The 23,011-nt window shown below is 46.4% G+C and overlaps 1 protein-coding gene across 1 annotated transcript in view; it reads right to left on the minus strand.

Annotated features, from left to right (window-relative positions):
• The window catches only part of LOC119172832 (glycine receptor subunit alpha-2), a 68,128-nt gene that overhangs the window by 9,792 nt on the left and 35,325 nt on the right, over positions 1–23,011 (minus strand). The window contains exons 5-6 of the mRNA XM_075884424.1: positions 20,161–20,243; positions 11,392–11,526 (exon numbers count right to left, since the gene is read on the minus strand). Of these exons, the coding sequence (XP_075740539.1) occupies positions 11,392–11,526; positions 20,161–20,243 (218 nt within the window). The remainder of the gene's footprint in view (positions 1–11,391; positions 11,527–20,160; positions 20,244–23,011) is intronic.

Below are 23,011 nucleotides of genomic sequence, written 5' to 3' on the forward strand. Positions count from 1 at the left end.
CTGTTGACTGTTACGGTTGACTTAGCACGCGTGGTCGGCACGGGGATGGCTTAACCAACAGTGGCCGCAGGCAGCGAAGTGTCCAAGGGTAGCGTTGGGTAATGGCCGTATAAGATATAGAAGGGCGAATATCCGGCAGTGCAGTGACGGAAGGAATTGTAGCCGAACGTCACATACGGCAAATGAATGTCTCAATCGCGGTGGTCAACTGCAACGCATTTGGTCCTGTTGAGGCACTCAGTTGGTGCCATTCGACTGGGTGTGGTACGAAGTAGTCAATCTGTGCTTCGTATGGCAGGACCTCAGGATTTCATTAACGACAGCTAAGAGGAAGTTGCTGCCACGGTCGGTGAGGAGTTGGCGGGGAGCTCCGTGCACTAATATTGTGTTGTACAACACAAAGTCCGCAACATCGGTAGCGTAACTGAGGGGAAGTACTCGATTGATTGCGTACCGTGTTGCGTAGTCTGTGGGATTAGCAATTCATTTATTTCCGGCTATGGAGAGTGCACAAGAGATGAGCAGGTCCAAACCAACTCGAAAAAAAATGTTCAGCGAGAACGTCGATCGAATGAAGGTAGCCAGCTGAAAGGGAACATGGCGCTTTGAGACCCTGGCAGTGCTCAGAAGTGGTGACATAACGTCGTATTGCACTGGCTTGTTCAAGTAAAAAAAAAAACGACGTCGTACATCTTAGTATGTGCGAGAAACGCCCAAATGGCCGGCCATGGGAGCGCCATGAAGGTGGTGGAGGACAGTAGAACGCAGGTGCGCTGGAATGACAGGAAGTAAGCTAGATCTGAAACAATCAAGGTTACGGCGTTATATGATCCCGTTGTTTGGCCCAAAACATTCGTAAGAACGGGTCGCGAGGCGTTGACTTTAGTTTGTCCACGATGGTTCGTAAAGAAGCATTCCGACGTTGCTATTCGCTAAAGTTCAGTAGCAGCGACATGACAAAAAACGTCCGCGATAGTGTCAGTATCGATTACATGCGTGCACAGGGTAACAGTCTATACAATCCACATACTGATGTAATTGCCCTGTTTTATAAACTTCAGAGAACGTGTATTCTTGAAGGCGTATGGCCCAATGAGTGAGACGTCCTGTGGGGTCCTTGAGGGAGGCTAGTCAGGAGAGCGCGTGGTGATCAGTGACGACACGGAATGAGTGCCCGTAATGGTATGGGCGAAATTTGGTGACTTCCCACATAAGAGTGAGCCACTCTCACTCTGTGCTGGAATAGTAGCGCTCGGCTGTAGATAGCAGTCAGCTTCCGTAGGCTATAACATGCTCGTGCCCCCGTTGGAGCTGCAATAGCACAGCTCCCGTGCCGTATGCGCTGGCGTCCATGCGAACCTCGATTGTAACTGATGGATCAAAGTGGCCCAAGATTGGTGGCGTTGTAAGCATGCAGCGTCGTAAGTTTGATAAACGATGACGCTTGGTCATGGCCTCGGTAAAACGAGGCGTCTTTCTTTAAGAGGTCTGTGAGGGGCCGTGCAATGATCGCAATGTCCTTAACCCTGTGATGCCCACTGTTGCTGTGGGGCAAAAACCCTCAAAATATTTTTTATACATATATACTCAGCTGCGTTACCCTTCTGGTGCCATATATGGCAAGGGACAAACACTACAAAGCTCCTTGAGCTTTAAAAAAATGCGTAAATCTAACTGCATCGCGTTTTTCTAGTGTTTTGTTCTAGCGTCTGACATGTAGTAAAAAAAAATCTCTACGTACGGAGGGAGGCTTATTCTACTACGGCGGAAGATTATACCAAAGGGCATTCTTTCGAATAAAAAAAAATCTACTGTGGGACAGGATGCTACTGCGATATCATAACACCTAAAGTGACTCAAAAGGTGTTGTAGGACAATAATGAACATGCTGATCAGTGTGGTCACAAGTTAATTCTCAGAAGTCTTCATACCAAATGGGTTATTGATCATGAGCAACGGTGGGCATATATGGGAGTACAAGGAGATATGAGAAGACGCGATTGTTATAATTTACAGTGGGCACAGCTGTTAAATTAGATGCTTTTAGTGTGGGAGAAAAAGAAATCTATTGAAGTTGGTTTGTCTGTTTCCCGATCTAAATGGCACGCACCCACATTGGGTGATTGGCTAAGAATGTTGTCGAATGCTGTTTTAGGTAAGCTGTGAAATGGAAAACCAAAAATAAAGAAATAAATGGCAATAACGCGTAAAATATTCAATTTAACTACAAGAATTATACTTTTGAGCTTGTATACCAGACTGTCGTAATAACCTGATGTGAACAATTTTGAAAACTTTGTTACCCCAATGAAAAGACGAATAATTTGACATACAAGATTAAAATGGTACTCGTTGAGTAGTTTTAATGAAATTAAACACGGCATCAAAGGTATCCCTGTGGCAATATCGCAAGCATGAGGCACCAAAGCTGAAAAATTTTTTGGTGTGATAACGTCAAGCCTGATTTTCTAGAATAATAATTAGAAGTCTAGTTCTAACGTGAAAGTATCTTGAACATGACAAAAAGTAATGTGCAGTGTTTTAAAAGCGAAGCAGTTCTTAGCATACTTCGGCGACTTTGAACGTATCTATCTATCTATCTATCTATCTATCTATCTATCTATCTATCTATCTATCTATCTATCTATCTATCTATCTATCTATCTATCTATCTATCTATCTATCTATCTATCTATCTATCTATCTATCTATCTATCTATCTATCTATCTATCTATCTATCTATCTATCTATCTATCTATCTATCTATCTATCTATCTATCTATCTATCTATCTATCTATCTATCTATCTATCTATCTATCTATCTATCTATCTATCTGTCTGTCTGTCTGTCTGTCTGTCTGTCTATCTGTCTATCTATCTATCTATCTATCTATCTATCTATCTATCTATCTATCTATCTATCTATCTATCTATCTATCTATCTATCTATCTATCTATCTATCTATCTATCTATCTATCTATCTATCTATCTATCTATCTATCTATCTATCTATCTATCTATCTATCTATCTATCTATCTATCTATCTATCTATCTATCTATCTATCTTGCCGCCTACGAATTTTAGCTCTCCTAGCCGTTTCGATAATGATATCAATACCCAACTTAGTATGGCATAACATGACTGCATGAAGAACATATTTGACTAGTCATAACATCAAAATCACGAAACCTATGTCATGAATGTCATGATTTACATTTCAAAGTCCTGCAGCTCTTCAGGTGGTTTTGTTCACATGACATCTTGAAAACCAGTATGGTATGGCATGGTTGCATGGCGAACACAAGCGACAGACCTTAACATGAAAATCATGACATGTGTGCTATGTAACAACATGATTACATGCCACGCTCATGATGCGCTCGCGGCCGTTTCGCTAGCTTCACTTTTACCAAATTTGGTGTAACGGGACGTGAATGGTTGACAAAGGTATGATACTGGTGCAAACATGATAAATATGAGGTGCGCGTAATGAAAAACATGACTACATGCCACGCTCATGATGCGCTGGCGGCCGTTGGGCTAGCTTCACATTTACCAAATTTGGTATTACGGGATGTGAAGGGAAGACGCAGCTATGATACTGGTGCAACCATGATGAACATGACATGCGTCTCATGTAACAAGAACATGTAACACTACCTGCTATGCTCATGATTCGCTCACGACCATTTCGCTAGCTTCACATGTACCAAACTCGGTATTACGCGACGCGAACGGACGACATAGGTAAATGACTCATCTAAACGTGATAATCATGGCATGCGTGTCATGTAAGCACATGACTACATGCCACACTGATGATGCGCTCGCGGCCGTTTCACTAGCTTCACATATAACAAATCTGGTGTTACGTGACTTCAATGGAAGACAAAATTTATGACTTGTACAAACATGATAATCCTGACACGCGCGTTATGTAAAAGCAACAACATACCACGCTCATAGCCTGCTCGCGGCCGTTTCGCTAGCTCCGTATATCTTAAATTTGATATCACGTGACGTGAATAGTTGACAAAGGTAAACGACACATCCAATGACAATATTCATGACAAGGAAGACATGTACGGCATCATTTATCACCACATCGTAATGTTGTGCTGATTTTAAAGTGACATATCAACATTTCTCATTCGCTTCGCATATCATCGATTCCCACTGTACGTGGTATCTGCCAATTTTTTCGAGTTCTCCACAGAATTGACAGAGGGGTGATATCGTCAGATCAGGCGTGTCCAGTAAAAATTTAATGGTGGGACACTACATCGAACTTTGGCGATCGTCACTTCTGATTGTCAGTTAGCACTCCTTTTATTGTGTTCTTCCTCGCCTGCGTCATTCCCAGAATAAGCGCGCCGATTAGTTCAGCATGAAAAAATGAACTTTATTTTTATAAAAGTGTCTGCGTGGTTCGGTGCCATTTTCATTTAAACTATAATGAATCTAAAATAATCACATTACTGATTAATGATTAATGAATCTAAATCATTGATGGAAATGAATAATGAATCTAAATCATTACATAAAACGTCAGCACATTTTCTTTTTTCTAGCTTCAAATTTTTTTCTAGGCTACCCGAGGCTTCCCAACTCAATCCAGGTCCCGCAGGGCAGGCGTAAACCAAAATTTCATGATGTATACATTTAAATTTTAATCTTCAACGTGTCTCTACACCTTAATTCAGGCCGCTACCACTGGAAGACATTCCAGTCAAATTCGTGCCATAGGTTCCCAATGTTGCTCAGGAGCAAAAACTCATTCCACGCCTATCAATATGCATAATTTCATCCTGAAAACGTTATTGGCATAATAATCCTTTCCTTATGCACACCAAAGTTTTCTTAGTGTTTTTACCTGAAACAAAATTTTGGCCATCAAAGGGTTAACAAAGCGTCTGAAGTAGGAGCACAACCCCACAAAAATGCGGATCATCACCATCAGTAGCAGCAGCGGCGGCCGCAATCTCGTGCGTGAGCCATCACGTGTTCCCGCGAGCACGCACTGAGCGAGCCGAGCTCACGTGAATTGGTGATTCGAACGGTAAGCTCTCCTATTCCAGTCGAGGCCTAGTGAGCGGGCGACCCTCAACGCTCGACCGGTCACCTCGAATACATCGATCTCGGAATATGTGAATCAATGGAGACTCGGTGAGTCGGCGTGTTTAATGGCTTCCCGACAGCGCAGGCCACTTTGCGGGCTGCGATTTGAGGACTTCGACTCTGCCATACAGCCCGAGTTGGATCACGCAATGAGTTGGGGTGGAGGTGATTTTCGCGAGTGGCAAGACCTCCGAGACAAGCTGAATATCATGAGACCACATCGTCTGGATCTGTCACGGCGTAAATTAAAAGACGATCGCCACACACAGCCTAGCTCCGGTAAACGCATCAATGACTCTGAGGAACCACAACTACGTGAATTAAAAACTGCAGTCGCCATCGACGTAGAACACACATGCAGCATCATTGCGGAAGGACAAAGCAAGTGGGGTGAGGCCGCAGCGTGTGCAACTGCTCATGAAACAAGCGCGGACTGTACCAGGCGGGCCACCGCTTAATAAATCGGGATGATCCCACCTCACCTGGCCACCTTGAGAGAGGGCGCGCGCGCGGCGCGCAGCCATCAATAAACAGTCCCTTGCTAGCTAGCGTCTCGTGTGGTTGTGTCTTTGATGAGCGCGTAAAACAGAACATGGTGTCAGAAGTGTAACAGTCGAACCCTGCGCTGAAGATGGACTGCCTACCACCACCCGAGCCACTTGTACTGACAAATACTCCGGCCGACAACTGGAAAAAGTTCCGCCAACGAATCGAACTCTACTTCAAAGCTACTGAGTCCAACAAGAAACGGACGCCAGCACAGAAGGCTGCCATCTTTCTACACGTCGCGGGCCCAGAGGCAATTGAAGTGTTTAACACCCTACCTCTATCAGCAGAACAACGAGAGGACTATGACTCGATCGTCAAAGCCTTCGAAGACTACTGCACGCCTCGGTGCAACGAGACATTCGAGAGGTACGTTCTGCGCAGTCGGCAACAACAGGATGGTGAACCTTTCGAACAGTTTTTGCGCGATATTCAGTTGAAAGCACAGACTTGTAATTTTGGCGAACTTAGGGACTCGATGGTGAGGGACCAGATAGTGTGCGGTATCGTCGACAAGAAGCTACGTGCACGCCTGCTTCAGGAGAAGGACTTAACCCTAGAATCAGCTGTAGAAATCTGCAAAGCCGCGGAACTGGCAGCAACGCAGAACCGGGCTCTTGAAAGCGAAGCGAAAGTGCAGAGAGTCGAAAAAATTGCAAACGCTGCCGGACAGTCTCGTACGAGCGGACAACGTCGACGCTGTGGCTACTGTGGCAAGATTCACGGACCAAGACGCTGCCCAGCGTTTGGAAAAACGTGCACGCTGTGCAACAAAAGAAACCATTTTGCAGCTTGCTGCAGGAGTAGACGCGGCGTTCATGAGTTAGGCGTCGCTGCAACAGAAGATGCACTGGAGGAGTCCTCGGACGCTACCGATGAAGACATTCAAGTTCTCACGGTACAAATCAGAAACGTGTCCAAAAATCAGGATTGGACGGTGGCAGGGGACCTTGCCGGGCACCCGACAGAACTGAAAGTGGATACAGGAGCGCAAGCGAACATATTGCCGTACTCGTACTTTCGCAGGATGCGTTTGCCGACCATGGTGCGGCCATCGACCACAGTACTTACTAACTACGAAGGAAGCAAAATACATCATTTGGGCGTTATCAGTCTGCCACTACGTCTAGGAGAGCAGCAAGAGAATATCAGTTTTTTTGTGGTCAAGAGAGGCAAGCAAGTCCTACTCGGATTGAATGCAGCAGAACGTTTCGGGCTGATTTCCCGCGTTCACGATGTATCTTCAAGAAGTGACGTTAGCACCGACTGGGTCACCGAGTTCCCGGAGTTATTCCACGGTCTGGGCTGCATCCGTAGACCATATTCGCTGGCAATGAAGGATGATGCGCGCCCCACGATCATGCCGCCGAGGAAAGTGCCACACGCACTGCGAGCGCCACTTAAGCAGGAGTTGGCCCGGATGGTCTCGCAGGGCATCATATGCAAAATGGAAGAGCCGTCAGACTGGGTGAGTCCACTTGTTCTTATTATGAAGAAGAATGGCCGCATGCGAATATGCCTAGACCCGCGGTACATTAATCGAAGCCTTAAACGCGAGCATTATCAGCTACCCTCACGTGAAGAAATAGAAGCAGAGCTGGCAGGAGCGGTGATGTTCACCAAGCTTGATGCCAATAGCGGGTTTCACCAGATCCCCTTAGACGAAGACACTTCAAAGATCTGCACCTTTAGCACGCCGTTCGGAAGATACCGATTTTTGCGCCTGCCATTTGGTATCGCGTCCGCCCCCGAAGTATTTCAAAAGGCAATGACGGAAGTGTTTGAAAACCTGCCGGGCACACGCGTATATGTCGATGATATTTTAATTTGGGGTGCATCAAAAGAGCAGCATGATCAACGCCTGCGTGCAGCACTGATGGCAGCGAGAAAGGCTGGCCTGACACTGAACAAAGAAAAGTGTCTGTTCGCGAAGGCCGAAGTTAAATTCCTGGGAGATTGTATCAGCAAAGAAGGAATAAAACCCGATGCTAGTCTCATTGAATGCGTTGCCAACATGCAAAAGCCGTCGAGTAAACAGGAGGTTCAAAGGTTTTTAGGTATTATGAATTACTTTGGCAAATTCATACCTAATCTCTCAAAAAGAACTGACGCCCTTAGGTCATTGATAAAGAATGATGTTGAATTCATATGGGAAGTTCACCATGACAAAGAATGGAAAGATCTTATTAAGGCTTTGACATCGGCTCCAGTGATCGCAGTTTTTGACCCATTGAAGCAAACGAAACTCTCAGCTGATGCATCAAGCTTTGCAGTAGGTGCTGCTCTTCTTCAACTCCATGACCAAGATTGGCGCCCAGTGGGTTATGCTTCAAGGGTGCTCTCAAAGGCTGAAACAAAATATGCCCAAATTGAAAAGGAAGCGCTGGCCGTGACGTTTGCTTGTGAGCGTTTCCGGGAGTTCGTACTGGGGTTATCAGTGACAGTCGAAACAGACCACCGACCTTTGCTTGCTATTTCACAAAAGAACCTGAGTGAAATGCCGCCACGATTGCAGCGCTATTTCTTGAGGCTAATGCCTTTTGATATCAAATTGCAGTATGTTCCTGGGAAGCATCTGCTAGTGGCGGACACGCTGTCCCGAATTCCAGGAACCCAACCGAGTGACGGAGAAAGCGAACAAGACGTATGCATCCATGCGACTCGCGTGCTAGCCAGCATCGTAAGTGAGAACACGAAGACTGAACTGACCTCTGCAATCCTGGCGGACCCATACCTCAAGCAAGTGGTGGAGGCACTCCAGGAAGGACGACCAGTCTCAGGCGAACTAGCTCCATGTCTGTCAGAACTGTCATTTGTTGATGGAGTGCTTTTGCGGGGCAGCAGGGTGGTAATCCCAAAGAGTCTGAGGCGATCCATGCTGCAACGTCTTCATGAAGGCCATTTGGGAATGAGCAAGTGCAAAGCCAGAGCACGCCTTCTGATGTACTGGCCTGGGATGAATGCTGACATCAAGTCACTCATTAGCAAGTGTGCCACATGTCAGCACTTTGCCTACCGGCAACCTTCAGAGCCACTGTTATCGAGGGAAATCCCAACGCGGCCGTGGCAGCGAATTGGTGTCGACCTATTTGACCATGGGGGCAAGCGTTACCTGGTTGCGTACTGTGCCTACTCCAACTACCCAGAAGTGGAACAGTTGCCTCAGTCAACAAGTCAGGTCGTAGTGGACACACTAGGGACCATGTTTGCTCGCCACGGTATACCCATTGAAGTCTGTACCGATGGAGGACCACAGTTCACATCGCGAGAGTTTAGACAGTTTGCAGTAAAATACGATTTTACTCATACCATATCCAGTCCACACTTCCCCAGGGCCAATGGTCTAGCTGAGAAAGGGGTACAGGTCGTAAAGCGCCTCTTGAAGAAAAGTGAGTACGCTGGCGAGGAGTTTTGGGTTGCACTGCTCAATTATCGAATCTCGCCCCTGATAGACGGACGCACACCAAGTCAGCTCCTTATGGGACGGATGCTTCGGGGACGACTTCCAGACTTCTCATCGGCTTCGACATCGTCAGTGCGGAAACATCCACAGGATCACTGCAAAGGCATACCTCTCACACCTCTCTCCGAAGGGGACGTCGTCAGAATAAGAAACGACAAGGGGTGGTTTCCGAAAGCCCGAGTAGAGAAACTTGCTGGCCCTAGATCTTACATAGTCTGTACAGATGAAGGCCGGCGTTATCGAAGGAATCGTCAGCATCTAAAAAGGACGCCCGAACACTTAGACCCACTGGATGACAAGGATGTCGCACCGACAATCCCGTCGCCTATACAGCATAGACAACATTCAACATCAGATACAGCGCCCGATTTGACAACAGCATCCGCATCACGAAAGGAACGACATCCGTCACAACAGGCGCCTGCATCGGATGCTCTACTGAACCAGTCAGCTGCACGTGCACCACCCATTGCAAGTCAACCATCAAGGGACCCCGACGTGGTCCCGTCCCAGCATAAGGTCACTTGCCAGGCACAAGAAGCAGCCGACTCGAGTCTCAGAAGATCAACTAGGCCACGTAGAGCACCGACGCGCTTTGCCGACTACATCACCTAAAGAAAAAGGAGGATGTACCAGGCGGGCCACCGCTTAATAAATCGGGATGATCCCACCTCACCTGGCCACCTTGAGAGAGGGCGCGCGCGCGGCGCGCAGCCATCAATAAACAGTCCCTTGCTAGCTAGCGTCTCGTGTGGTTGTGTCTTTGATGAGCGCGTAAAACAGAACACGGACAAAAAGACTAAAAAAATACCGCTGAAAACAGTTGGCACAGCAGCGCGAGCCACCGACCGCAGCCAATGCATCATGGAGATGCACTCACCAATGACAACCAGACGAGCAATGGAGCACAACGTTCTTGCAGCTCAGAAAAAGAAAAGTATTTTCCGCTTAAGAACCAGGTTGACTTCGAATAGGCGGAGGGGCGTAACACTGAACAGGAAAATGCTGTCGAGCAATCGAATACGGATGAAGAGCGAGACAACATGGTGTGCGAAACAAACAACCGCCGAGTTTCGCATTCTCAGCACCCTTCAAGCCCGAATGCTGGTTCCCAAACTTTTGCGGTGCACGAAACTAACCAAGACCGCTCACCTATACGAGGATGGGACTATCCCAAACGCCACATCAACCCAAGATCTCCTGGAATGGTGGTCTTTGACCACCGGTAGGTCACATGCAGACCATCTGGCCACACCAGCAGTACCGCCCCTCACACACGCGCCGCACTAGAGAGCAAGCGATCAACACCGATTCAGAGAGCGATGACAGAGACCACGGCGGGAAAGTGCCAAAACTACAAAGTCTTAATGGCGAAGGGCACTGACTGACCAATCCTCTGCTGGTCGACAGAAACTTTCTTCAGAGGCTCCATCTCAGGATGAACCAACGATGGAAGAGTTCATGGAACGTTTCGAGTACAAGCAAGTTTATCACCGACCGCTACCGCTGTGTGTACAAAGAAGTGCATGTGTGCCTATGTTTGTGAGACTACCCCGCATCTTCACCCTTTGTGTAGGGTTGTTTACCAATATTTGTATTTACATCAACTGTTTCAAATATGTTAACTTTTTCGTTACCTTTTGTTTACGATTGTATAATGTTATTAATGCGTGCACTACCAGTTTATTCATGCATGTAGTGTACTACTTCTCACTTGGCACTTTTTCAGCAACGCTGTTCCGACCAAATTTTGTTGCTACTTCTGATGTGGCCGTTTTATTCTTGTGCTTTTCTTTTTGCTCCCACTCATGTAAAAACCCTTTAAAAGGTTGACGGTATGTTGAAAATAAGTACAATCAATATTGTTATGAGGAACTTCTTGTATATTCTATTCACAATGCACAGAACTCGTCGAGCGAGATAGCGCCAGTTTAGACTTCTACTTTCATGCAGGCGCGTTGTGGCGGCTGTTATGGATCAATATGATCTGCAGCGAAAACACCTAGGTGTGCTCATTGATAATCACTGGCTTGAGCTGCGTGCGGTAGCATGCGCTCACTATCACATTCCTTTCCCGCTTCTTTTTTTGATCATTTTATCGTAATCACGTTCTCACGTTTTTCTTGTCTGTGCAGAAATGTACCCGGTGACGTGCTTTTCAGATGGGCATAGCAGTATTTTCTCTCTTTGTTTAGCACTCTTCCTACCAATGATCTACTGCTCCATAGTTTTGCGTATCTCAAACATCAAGCCCCCTACCTGTATCAAAGGACATAGTAAAGTTCTCGTAGACCATGTCCACCAGGTCGAACTGAGGAATTTGCACTTCATCCTCGAAGAACACTGGATCGACGTCTTCCCATACCAGAATGGCTCTTTTAGTTGTCTCTGAATCTGCGAAAATGAGCACGTTGTGGCAGTGTGAATCGTGGAAGCTTGAATGGCAGAAAAAAAAGACAGAAAAATAAAAACCGGCCATTTTTATATCTTAAAGTGCAACTTAGAAGTTTGTGGTGGTGCTTTCTATGCGGTATCAGGAAAATGAATTCACGCAAGTTGTATGGGGCATCGTCGTTGTGTGAAGCTTGGAAAATTTGCTTAACGCCATGTTTCAGGGAAACCACCCTGACCAGTTTAAAAAGTGTCGCAACTTTTCAAGGCCCCCTAAACCATTCTGATTTCAAAGAAGAATTAGTGGGTTCTGTCTCGCCTTCAATAGCCTCCTTACAGGCGCCATTCCTACTTTGCCACTTACTTCGTCACGAAGCATGAGGACATAATCAGCCCTAAACGTTTAGGCAATCAAAATTTCGCAATTTTTGGCTACACGGTCTTATCCCCGCTTGCACATTCATTAGTTTGTTTTGTGTCCTTTTATAAATGGCACGTACCCACTTAGGGGGATTGGCCAAGAATGCGACGTTGAGACTGTTGAATGTTATTTCAGGTAATGTGTGAGACTAAAACCCCAAAATAATGAAATTAAATGGCAACAATACGTAATATAGTCAATTTAAATTACAATTTACATGCTTTTGAGCTTGTATTTTAGACTACCGTATTAACGTAATGGGAACAATTTGAAAAACCTTGTGAAGTTTTACCCTATTGAAATGGCGAAAATTTTAAATACCGGATTCAAATCTGTGCAATCCTTCGTCATGCTTCGGAGAAGTGTGGTACCCGCTACACACTTGCAAGGAATTTCGTGCCAATTTTCGATGCAGTATCTGACGACGATGAAGAATTAGGCTTGAAGTGGGTATGTGCCACAGTTAATAGGTGATAAAGAACAAGCTTTTGCAATTAGTTGGAGTATTGGACAGCCCACTCGTTACGCAATTGGCATTGTGTGTCGCCTTGTTGTTCCTTTGCCGTTCGAAAACGCGTCTTACTCCTATTGACACGATTCCTTTCCCGATAATAAGCCTGCCTGAGGCAAGTTCGCAAACAAATCCCAATTGCCGGCCTGGCTCTGGTAGAATACTATGCTGGCAGACAGTGGACCTGGGTTTGATTCCCAGTATGTCCTTAATGTTTTTGTATTTATAAATTTTTCTTATTTAGTGCAATAGTGGTGTTACTGGCGGTGGCCGTGGTGGACAAGTACGGCGCTGCGCGTGGCCCGTGTTGTGATCTCATCACAGCTTTAGCCTTAAAAGAAGCAACGTCAGTTGATTATACGTGATGGTCACGCAAGACAAGGTAGAACGGGCGTGCGACTGCATGGCAAAGCATGCAGGTATAAAACAATTAACATCTGACATCTCTGGTACATGCATCAATCGAGAGCTTACTTTCTCTTGACGTCTTGTGAACAGACGGTTGGCGTCACGGATGGCGTCGAAAAGAAGGCAACCACCAAGAGAGAATGACGCGGTCATTCTTTGCATTTAGAGAAGCTGTTTAGCGGCCCTTTAAACAGTTATGCCGCAGACAACAGCTTTTCTTCTAACCTTGCGCTTTCCTTTTTCAATCAGTAAGGCAATTAAAATATGGGACAAAATATTGTCGCGGGTTATAAATTACAGGGGGTTTATTTAAAAACACGGACAGTGGAACTTGTAGAGACGCTCTCAGAGAAGGCCGCTAAGATTGTCGTCTTCTTCACTCGCCTGCGCTGCGCCTCTCGAGCAAATCCGCGTTCTTCGTTGTCGTCGCTATCTCGCCACTAAATGCAGCTATGCACGCGGCATTACCTTCCCGCCAGAGTGAGCGTCGTCCCGATGCTCAACAGGTAGAGATGCGGCCAGCGGGTTTTTGCATCACTTAGAGTGGTAAAGTTTCATGTGGACCACGTGCACTGTCTCAGGCAGATGATGGCGACGTTTCGAACAGGAGGAGGTGTCGGGCACGACTTTGTACGTCACGTCGCTAAGACGGCGCAAAACCTTGTAGGATCCGAAGTATCGGCGTAGGAGTTTCTCTGAGAGGCCTCGTCGTCGTACAGAAAACCAAACCCAGACTCTATCTCCTGTTTGATAAATGACGAGCCGATGGCGAAGGTTGTACCGTTGGGCGTCAAGTTGCTGCTGGTTCATTATTCTGACGCGGGCAAGCTGCCTTGCTTCCTCGGCGCGCTCGGTGAAGTCTGCGGCGTCTGTCTCTGAATCATTGCAATCGTAAGACAGCATGGCGTCAAGCATTGTCGTAACTTCTCTGCCATGAATTAGTGCGAACGGCGTCATTTTTGTTGTTTCCTGGCGCGTCGTATTATACGCGAATGTGATGTATGGCAATGGCAATATTCGGTCCCATTTCTCGTGTTCTACGTCGACGTACAAGCAAAGCATGTCAGCGATTGTCTTGTTAAGTGGTTCTGTAAGCCCATTCCTTTGTGGGTGGTAAGCTGTCGTCTTACTATGCGCTGTGCCACTGAGCGTAAGCACAGTGCGCAATAGCTCGGCTATAAACGTGGTACATTTGTCTGTTATGACGACAGCTGGAGCACCATGTCTCAGGACAATGTTTTCAATGAAGAACTGGGCCGCTTCAGCTGCAGTGCCACTCGCGATTGCCTTGGTCTCCACGTATCGGGTGAGGTAGTCCATCGCCACTATAGCCCATTTGTTGCCGCTGTCCGATGTTGGGAATGGGCCCAGCAGATCCATTCCGATTTGAGAAAACGGAGTTTCTGGCACGGGCAGAGGATGTAATAGCCCAGCGGGTTTGACAGGTGGTACCTTGCGCCGCTGACAGTCAATGCATGTTCGGACGTAATGTTTAACCTCTGCTGCGATTCTTGGCCAGTAATATTTTTCTTTGATGCGTGTCAGTGTTCCTGTGAAACCGAGGTGGCCCGAAGTGGCTTTGTCATGGCAGGCTTGTAAAATTTCGCTGCGGAGAGCTCCAGGAACTACCAGCAGATAGCTTCTACCTGTTGATGAAAAGTTCTTTTTGTACAGAATTCCGTCCCATAAACAGAATGACGATAGGTTCTTCGAAAACACTCTTGGTGCATTCGCGGCTCGTCCGTTCAAAAATTCTATAAGCGAGTTTCTAAAAATTCCTAAAAAACCTGGGAAATCATCATCCTCCATAGCCGGTGATTCAATCGGTGACCTTGACAAACAGTCGGCGTCTAAGTTTTGCCTTCCGGACTTGTAAACTACGGCCATGTCGTACTCTTGGAGCCATAAGCTCCATCGTGCTAAACGTCCAGATCGGTCTTTCATGTTGGTCAACCAAGAAAGAGAGTGATGGTAACTTACAACTTGGAAAGCGCGGCCATATAAGTACGGGCGGAACTTCGCAACTGCCTAAACGACGGCCAGACACTCCTTCTCCGTTGTTGAGTAGTGGGACTCGGCACGTGTCAACGTTCTTCTAGCGTAGGCAACTCACGAAGTCTGTAAGGATTGCGAGCTACAGTTTCTTGACCTAAAGCTAACTTTTGGTAAAGATCATTTGTGTTGGAAATATGAACCAAGATCAGTTAGGCCTATCTTAAACAACAAGTCTGGCCATTCTAAGATTGTGAAGAGAGCGATTGCAAAGACAATCTTAAATGCGTCGCTCAGGAAATCCTGTGTGCACGTGTCGAATACTGCTTTTCATCTGGGCGGCGATCGGTGCATCGTCAGGCATTCAGTTGCCTTTTCACCACCCCTTTCCATTCAACCACTGGATAAGTGATGTATGTTTAAAACTATGATGATGAATAAACTTCAAACTTCAAACTTCAACTTCATAACCAGGTGAAACGCTTAGTAGATGCTGGGTATCCTGACAAGGTGATTTCGTCTGTGTGTGAGTCAATGGTTCAGAGCGTTAAGCTCGTGAAACACAGAGGAGCACAAAAAAATTCTGATGGAAAAAGAAAAAGAGCAGGTTTTCCTTATGTACACAAACTGGCGCATGGGCTGAAAAACGTAGGTTCAAGGTATGGTGTCGAGGTTCTTTTTTCCGCCAGACATAAGGTAGGTCGCATTTGCCAGATGGTTGATAATGCGCTGAGGAACAAACAGGCCAAAGGGAGATTCGCTGTCAATCATAAGAACAAGTACATCACATGCGTAAAAAAGCTGTGTATTTATCTCCGTTATCGTGTGGTAGGGAGTACGTGGGACAAACGAAACGATGTGTGAATGTTTGTTTAAGAGAGCTTGAGTTATCTCTTCAAGGGATCGCGTGACTTCATCTGCCGGAACATTGCAGGTCATGTGGTTGTCGTCCCATTTTTGAGAGAACCACCATCATCTTCAAGCATCCTAACCAGCTAACAAGAGAAATCGCTGAGGCATGTCATATTTCCGGAACCCTCCACTACGGCGTCTCTCATAACCATATAGTGGTTTTGGGACGTTAAACCCCACATATCCATCAATGAGGCATATCATATAAAGATTAGGGGTAGCAAGTACGTTAGTGAACCATCCGCCACACTGCATAAAAAAGAATTAAGTTATTTAGGTCAATCTTGTTTATTGCCATGAGTGTGATAACGCTACCTCGGTGCACCTCGTGTTCTGCGCATGTTGTGATGTAGGCTGCCAGTACCTATATGTATACTTTTCAACCCGTTTTTTTTTTCAATAAACAACAGTTTTGAGTCAGTGCCGTCTTTTATTTCTCTTTTACTCTTTCCCTGTCCTGTATTTTTTCTGGTGTTGCGCTGTCAGTAAATTCACGATGGATCCTAACCAACTGGCCCAACTTACCGTCTTACTAGGCAACCACTCTCTCCACACCATCTTGGCATTGGACGAGAACAGCACCTAGGCCCACATTGCTGGCGTCTGTATGGATGGCTGTTGGTGCATTCTCGTCGCAGTGAGCGAGGACAGGTGGAGTTTGTAGACGCTGTCGCAGCTCGTTGAACGAAGCTTCTTGCTCTTCACCCCATACAAATGCAATGTCTTCCCTTGTAAGGCAGGTGAGTGGAGAGGCGATGTGTGAAAAGCCTGCTATAAATCGCCGGTAGTAGGCGCAGAGACCCAGAAAACGCCTGACCGCTTTCTTATCAACAGACCTTGCGAACTTTGCGACGGCTGCCGTTTTATCTGGGTCAGGCTTCACACCTTCGGGACTGATCACGTGTCCCAGGAACTGGAGTTCTTCGAAGCCGAAGTGGCATTTTTCCGGTTTGAGTGTGAGTCCAGTGGACCGTATGGCTTGAAGGACTGACAGTAGCCGCTTTAGATGCTCTTCAAACGTGGCCGAAAAAATGATCACGTCGTCGAGGTACACAAGGCATGTTTTCCATTTCAGGCCGGACAGAATGGTATCCATTAGTCTCTGAAACGTGGCTGGGGCTGAGCATAGACCGAAAGGGAGGACTTTCAATTCATAAAGCCCGTCTGGCGTCACGAAGGCGGTCTTTTCTCGGTCGCGCTCATCTACTTCTATTTGCCAGTATCCACCTTTAAGGTCCATTGACGAGAAGTAGCGCGCATGCCGTAGCCTGTCCAAAGAGTCATCGATCCGTGGTAATGGATAAACGTCTTTTTTGTAACATGGTTCAGCTTAAGATAATCGATGCAGAAACGCAAGCTGCCATCTTTCTTTTTCACGAGTACCACTGGCGATGCCGAAGGACTCTCTTATGGTTGGATTACATCATTCTCTAGCATCTTCTTAACTTGCTGCTGGATTATCTCACGTTCTTTCTGAGCGATGCGATATGGGTTCTGTCGGATCGGTCTTGCTGTGTCTTCTGTAATGATGCGATGCTTAGTCAGAGGCGTTCGACCCACTCGTGATGACGATGAGAAGCAGTCCTTGAACTGGTCGAGCAGCTCCATAAGACGGCATCTTTCAGTCGGTGTTAGACTCGGACCGATATCAACTGGTGGTGTATGTGGAGGTGATTGAGTTGTGACTTCCCTTTGCATTAAAAAACAGTCGTGAGAGTAGTCGAGCTCATCGAGGAACGCCACAGCCGTGCCTTTACCGATGTGCCGGCGCTCATTCGTGAAGTTGGTCAGAAGCACCTCTGCGCGCCCATCCACTAAGCTGACGACGCCGCGAGCGATGGCGATGCCTTGGTGAAAAAAAAGGGCAGTGATGGGTTCGGCTATGGCGTCTTCATTACAGTGCACGGCACAACACACGGAAACAAGAATACATGACAGTGGTGGCATGCAGACGTCGTCGTCGACCTCACGTAACACCCTCGGTTCTTGGTCTGGATTATGGGTCACAGACTTGTCAGCGGCCAATGTGATCACACCATCGCGTATGTTGACCACAGCACCGTACTCTCTTAAGGAGTCCATTCCCAGTATCATAGGTTTGCAGCACTCCGGTAGGATCAGAAATGTGGCTACAAAAGCCACATTCTCAATAGTGAGTCTTGCTGTACATTTTCCCGTGGGAGTCATTATCTGGCCTCCAGCATTTCGGATATAAGGGCCCGTCCATTCCATCCTGACTTTCTTGAGTTCGTCTGCCAATCGTTCACTCATTATGGAGAAGTCTGCACCCGTATCGACTAAGGCCGTCACTTCAACGCCATCAATCGTCACAGCGAGGTCGGCAGTCACAGTTTTTTTGGCGGAGTCTTCATCGTCGCCTCTCACGTGTTTCGGCAGCAGTGGGGTATTTTCGGCAATTCGACGGCTTGCAACCTTCCCCCCAGAGGTCACTGCTTTCAGTTTCCCCGCCGTGGGCTGGGAGACCGACCTCTAACGGCGTCAGCAAAACTACGGCGGCTTGGTGAACCAAAGCGAGCCAGGGATGGTGAGTGCGTCAGGAAGGTAGAAGAGCCTTCCCGCCTGGTCGTCGTCGATGGGGGCACGGCTTTCGTTGAACTGTCGGCGCGTAGCTGTAGGTGCACTACCGCAGTATTCAGTTCGGCGACGTGGGCAAAAACGGTAAATGTGTCCTGGCTCTCCACAGTTGTAGGAGAGTGGTCGGCGATCAGCAGTGCGCCATATGTCGGTCTTCCGCATATAGGGTCACCTGACAGAATCCTGCTGAGGCCAGGCTGCCACAGGATACGGTTCGAGGTACTGCGGTACTGGCATGGGCGTGGGTCGACGAACAACGTCCGCATAGCTGTATCTGTTCGGCTGGTAGAATACTTCTGGAGCCAATGGACGACGCACAACGTCTGCAAAGGTACACGAGTTTGGACGGTGCGGTGGAGCGGAATATTGCTGAGGCGAGGCAAACGCTTGTCGAAGTTCATGGCGAATGACTTCAGCGACGGAGGCTACCGTGGACTCCTGCTGCGGGGGCGCCTGTGACTGCAATGTGTATTTTGCGTTCTCCTTCGCGATCTCCTCACGCACGATCTGTCTAATCAGGGGGCGTAGAGAAAAGTCGTCGTTTGCGGTAAGTGCGGCGGCGCCTGCAGCTGCGCTGGTGGCCGGGCGATCAGTCTGTCGGCACCGTTGCTGCAGCGCACGCTCTATTGCGGTGGCCTCCCTGGTGAACTCGTCCACTGTTGTCGGCAGATTGCGCACAAGACCAACAAATAGCTGCTCTTTGACGCCCCTCATGAGATGGCTTAGCTTTCGAGCCTCGGGCATGTTGGGGTCCGCGCGGTGGCACAGACGCACCATATCCTCAGCAAACATGGCGACGCTTTCATGCAGCTGTTGGGTGCGTCCTTCAAGATGGCGTTGCGCGTTTTCGCGTCGGTCCGCGTTACCAAAGGTGTCAAGAAACCGACGACAAAACTCCTCCCATGTCGTCAATGTTGCCTCCCGGTTTATAAACCACGTCTTCGCGCCGTCTTCAAGGGCGAAGTATACGTGGAAGAGCTTTCCATCGAGACTCCAGTAGTTCAATTTAGCTACCCGTTCAAACTGCTCAAGCCAGTCTTGTGCTTCTTCGTACAGCCGGCCATGAAATGGTCCAGGAATGCGCATATTCTGGACCGTCACCTGTGCAGGACTCCTTGTTATTTCTTGAGTAGGGGTGGCTTTCGGAATTGTTGCTCCCTTTAAAAGGCCGAATTCTGGTTTAAGACCTTGAAGGCGACGGCTTGAGCGGTGCACAGGCGTCTCCACGCGTGGCTGTCTCGTAAGGCTGGACTCGGGGCTTCTCACAGGGGTGCTGACCATGAGGTGGTAGTACCCAGCACCTCCACCAGTGTCGCGGGTTATAAATTACAGGAGGTTTATTTAAAAACATGAACTGTGGGACTTGTAGAGACGCTCTCAGAGGAGGCCGTTATGATTGTCGTCTTCTTCACTCGCCTGCACTGCGCCTCTCGAGCAAATTCGCGTTCTTCGTTGTCGTCGCTATCTCGCCGCTTAATGCAGCTACGCACGCGGCAATATGAGAGTGCACACATAGGATATTGAAAATAAAAAGATAAAAAATGAAGAAGTCATAGACAGACTCCTGACAAATAGACGTCTGTCATCATTCGAATATTCACAGAAGTTTCATTGATAGACATACTACATATTCATGAGTATCAGTTTTCGCCAGTATAAATATTCCTGAATATGCACATAGACTAAGCTTCACTTTTTGGTACTGTCTTCCATCTAGTAAGGGTGTGAAGGCTTGAAAAATGCGCTTGCTGCTACACAATGCATGCAAGAGAGGCTTTTCAGACAGTCGTATACTCACAAGTGCTTATGGTCAGGGGGCATCTCTGGATGTCAAGTGGATAACGCCTGAATCTCATTGGACAGGCCAACTCTAGCGTGAGCCTGAAAACAGACGATACGTAATGTTATGTAGCCTGGAACAATTAACGGGAAATAAATAGTGAATTCGTGGAATTGCTGATTCTGAATATGTGCACGAAGATGAATGCTGAAGTTGTACATGTCCTTTATATCCATGCCTTTTTTTTAATGCGAAGCATTTCTTGGCGAACTTCGCTGACTTTGAGCGTATCTATCTATCTATCTATCTATCTATCTATCTATCTATCTATCTATCTATCTATCTATCTATCTATCTATCTATCTATCTATCTATCTATCTATCTATCTATCTATCTATCTATCTATCTATCTATCTATCTATCTATCTATCTATCTTTTTATCTATCTATCTATCTATCTATCTATCTATCTATCTATCTATCTATCTATCTATCTATCTATCTATCTATCTATCTATCTATCTATCTATCTATCTATCTATCTATCTATCTATCTATCTATCTATCTATCTATCTATCTATCTATCTTGCAGTAATTTTATTTTTCATATAATTTTCATTGTAGATTTTTCAATGGAGCAATAAGTTAATAGGTCTAGGTTCAAGCGCTTTCATGCTGTACAGCATGGTTCTATCAGCACTTCGCACTACTTAACTTCTAGCATGAATTAGTCATCAACATTTCAAATAATATTGTTTGCCTGGAAAGCTTACATTAAACAACAGGGCGACATCAGACGCAAGAAGCCGCCTTACATCAGATTTGAAGACGAAATGCTGAAAATAAAGAACTATTTAGTTGACTGAGGAAGTAAACAGGCGCGCTTGCTATCGCGACAACCGCTGCAAAGTCGTCGCTGGGAATGGCCGATGACGTGCCTTAAGGTAAACATTAAGGCGCATGAGGCGAGAGATGCTCGCGTTCCTCTATTAGAGGCTCTTCTTCTTGGGAGAGCGCAAGTTTCTGGGCTATTTGTCTGGCCCTTTTTCCAACGTTGGACGTGAACAGGCACGACTTATTTTAAGAACGACATGGTGCTAAGCATTATCTTCAGGTGAGAGTTGATGTGTTTGTCGCCTTGTCAATTTTAACTATTTTGTCACCTTGGTATCTCATGCCCTGGTGATTCTACCACCATGTTTATGTATACTATAAAACAGTGTTTGTACCTACTCATTTATCCATTTGATCCTTTTCCTATAGTGTCATTTGTGAGTGAGTTATATGCGTTTGTTGTTCTGTTGATTTGATTATGCCATTTGCTCTGTGTGGAAATGTTAGTTTTTGTGTGATTGTGATGTGATGTACAATTATGAAAGTCTGAATGTATTCCTGAATACTAATTTGTCACGCATAACTTATGCACTGTACATAGTGAGAATATTTTTTTTTCCAAACAGAAGAGCGTAACATAGACTTGCAGAGTATAACATAGGAAGTGGGACGGAAGTGTAATTGAGAGTGATGAGGATGGAAAGGGGGAGAGATAGCATGAAGCATGGCTAAGAAAACGAAAAAAAACAAAGGATTGAAAAGAGAAACCCAGAAATACAAAGGAAGAGAGAAAAAAGGCAAGGAAGGTAGAAAAGGGAGAAAGAAAAATGCATAAAAAACGTGAAACACAAAAGACAAAAGGACATGAAACAACAGAGATGAAAGAAAAAGAAAGAAAGTTAAGAAAAAGAAGGTCGTCTAGCTCCACGCATCCATCTGTCTTGGCACCACCAAGGGGAAGCTGCCTTAATTTCTTTTTCCGGTATGATAGTCGCTCTTTCAGTGCTATAGTATCATCGTGAGCTGCTTGTTGAACTTAATAAAGCGTGAGTTTTTACGTCCCAAAAACCAACTCGTTGAACGTAAACAGTTGTTATATTTGCACATAGAAAGACGGACTTAACTAATCTGTATAAGCAACATCGACAGATGCACAATCTGAGCATTCTGTAAGCACTAAGACATGACACTGTTATTGTTCCACTGGTAGCATGTTTGTATTTCGCTCGTAAAATATCACGATGATAGTGGTTCGAACATATATTAACAATTTATAGTAGTGCGTACTACATTAAGGAAGAGTATAGCCATCCAGATTTCCAACTTACACTAACTTGATGAATAGGTAACACAGCTATTGGGTGGCTTCTGGTTTTGTGCGCCGGCGCAGCCTAGTAGCACTGGCGGGGAACAAAAGCCCCCTCATTCTCGAGGACCAAAAATTCCAAATATACCTTCTTCCATGCTACACACAACATTATAGGAGTTAGTCGTTAACTTCAAGCGCTTGCTTTGTATCTGAAAGTGGAAAAAGCTATTGGTTGCAAAGCAGCTTATGGCAGAGTTCAATCTGGTGTGTATGACCACCCAACGCCTCCTAGAAAAAAATATGCTTGGAAAGTTGCTCTCTTTTCAATTGGTAGCTTCCTGCCAACACCCAATCTCGGAGGCCATGCCACCTGCTGCATGTTGCGACCGGCCACCGCGTGCGAACGCTCGCCTCCGCACCGCTCAGTCACGGGATATTACCGTATCTCTGTCATGTGACATCCCAGCTGCTCTGAGGCGACTGTGAGAGCATCGCTGTGTTCGCAGGGGGCGGCCGCTAGAGGCATTCGCCTTCGTACCGGAGGGGAAGAGTAAAATAAGAAAGCAGTGCAGCGTGTTCGTGCCTTACGTTTCAGGCATAATTTTTTAAAGACAATGGGCTTTCTTGGGGACCTTCGAAGCAAAAATATGTGTCTGTCTGTCTGCCTGTCTGTCTGTCTGTCGCTCTGTTTGTCTGTGCATTTGTCTGTTTGTCCACCCTTAAG

The sequence above is a fragment of the Rhipicephalus microplus genome, unplaced genomic scaffold, assembly GCF_043290135.1.
Source record: "Rhipicephalus microplus isolate Deutch F79 unplaced genomic scaffold, USDA_Rmic scaffold_32, whole genome shotgun sequence".
Classification (NCBI taxonomy): Eukaryota; Metazoa; Arthropoda; class Arachnida; order Ixodida; family Ixodidae; genus Rhipicephalus; species Rhipicephalus microplus.